General features: G+C 62.5%; 1 protein-coding gene across 1 annotated transcript in view; it reads left to right on the forward strand.

Annotated features, from left to right (window-relative positions):
- DNAH17 (dynein, axonemal, heavy chain 17) overlaps positions 1-680 on the forward strand; it is a 76,281-nt gene that overhangs the window by 6,805 nt on the left and 68,796 nt on the right. The window contains 1 exon segment of the mRNA XM_014531725.1: positions 546-579. Coding sequence (XP_014387211.1) covers positions 546-579 — 34 coding nt within the window.

Below are 680 nucleotides of genomic sequence, written 5' to 3' on the forward strand. Positions count from 1 at the left end.
GCGGTAGCAGTGGAGCCCCCCCCCCGCCCCGCCCCGCCACACACTGGACCCGCGGAGGGGAACTCCATGTTCTTCAGCCCGATCAGGAGGCCAGGGGGCCGACGGGAGAGTCGGTGGGATTCCATTAGCACTTTATTTATTTATTTTACAATTGTGGCCTCATTCTCCTCTGAGAACATCTTTTTTAAAAATACGTATTTTTTATTTCAGAGCAGAAGGGAGAGGGGGAGAGAGAGAAACATCAATGATGAGAGAGAATCACGGATGGGCTGCCTCCTGCACGCCCCCCACTGGGGACGGAGCCCGCAACCCTGGGCATGTGCCCTTGACTGGAATCGAACCCAGGACCCTTCCGTCCGCAGACCGACGCTCTATCCACTGAGCCACGCCGGCCAGGCCCTCTGTTAGCACTTTAGAGGATGCGGACTGTAGGGAGGCCCTGGGGAGCACTGGTGCATGGGGGGTGCATTTCCCCGGCCGTGGACCTAGTGTGTGCGGTTGGGTTAGAAGCCAGGGCTGGGTGTGCGTCCCCACGAGACTCCCAGCGGCTCCACCTCGCCAGTGGCTGCGCGGAGAGGCCTCCTGGTCTCCACGGGACCTGCATGTTCTCCTCCCTCCCGAGCCTGGGGTGCGGGCGGGGGGCGTCTGGGAGGACTTGGGGGGCCCTGGGGCTGGGCCCG

This window comes from Myotis brandtii, unplaced genomic scaffold, assembly GCF_000412655.1.
Source record: "Myotis brandtii unplaced genomic scaffold, ASM41265v1 scaffold825, whole genome shotgun sequence".
Classification (NCBI taxonomy): Eukaryota; Metazoa; Chordata; class Mammalia; order Chiroptera; family Vespertilionidae; genus Myotis; species Myotis brandtii.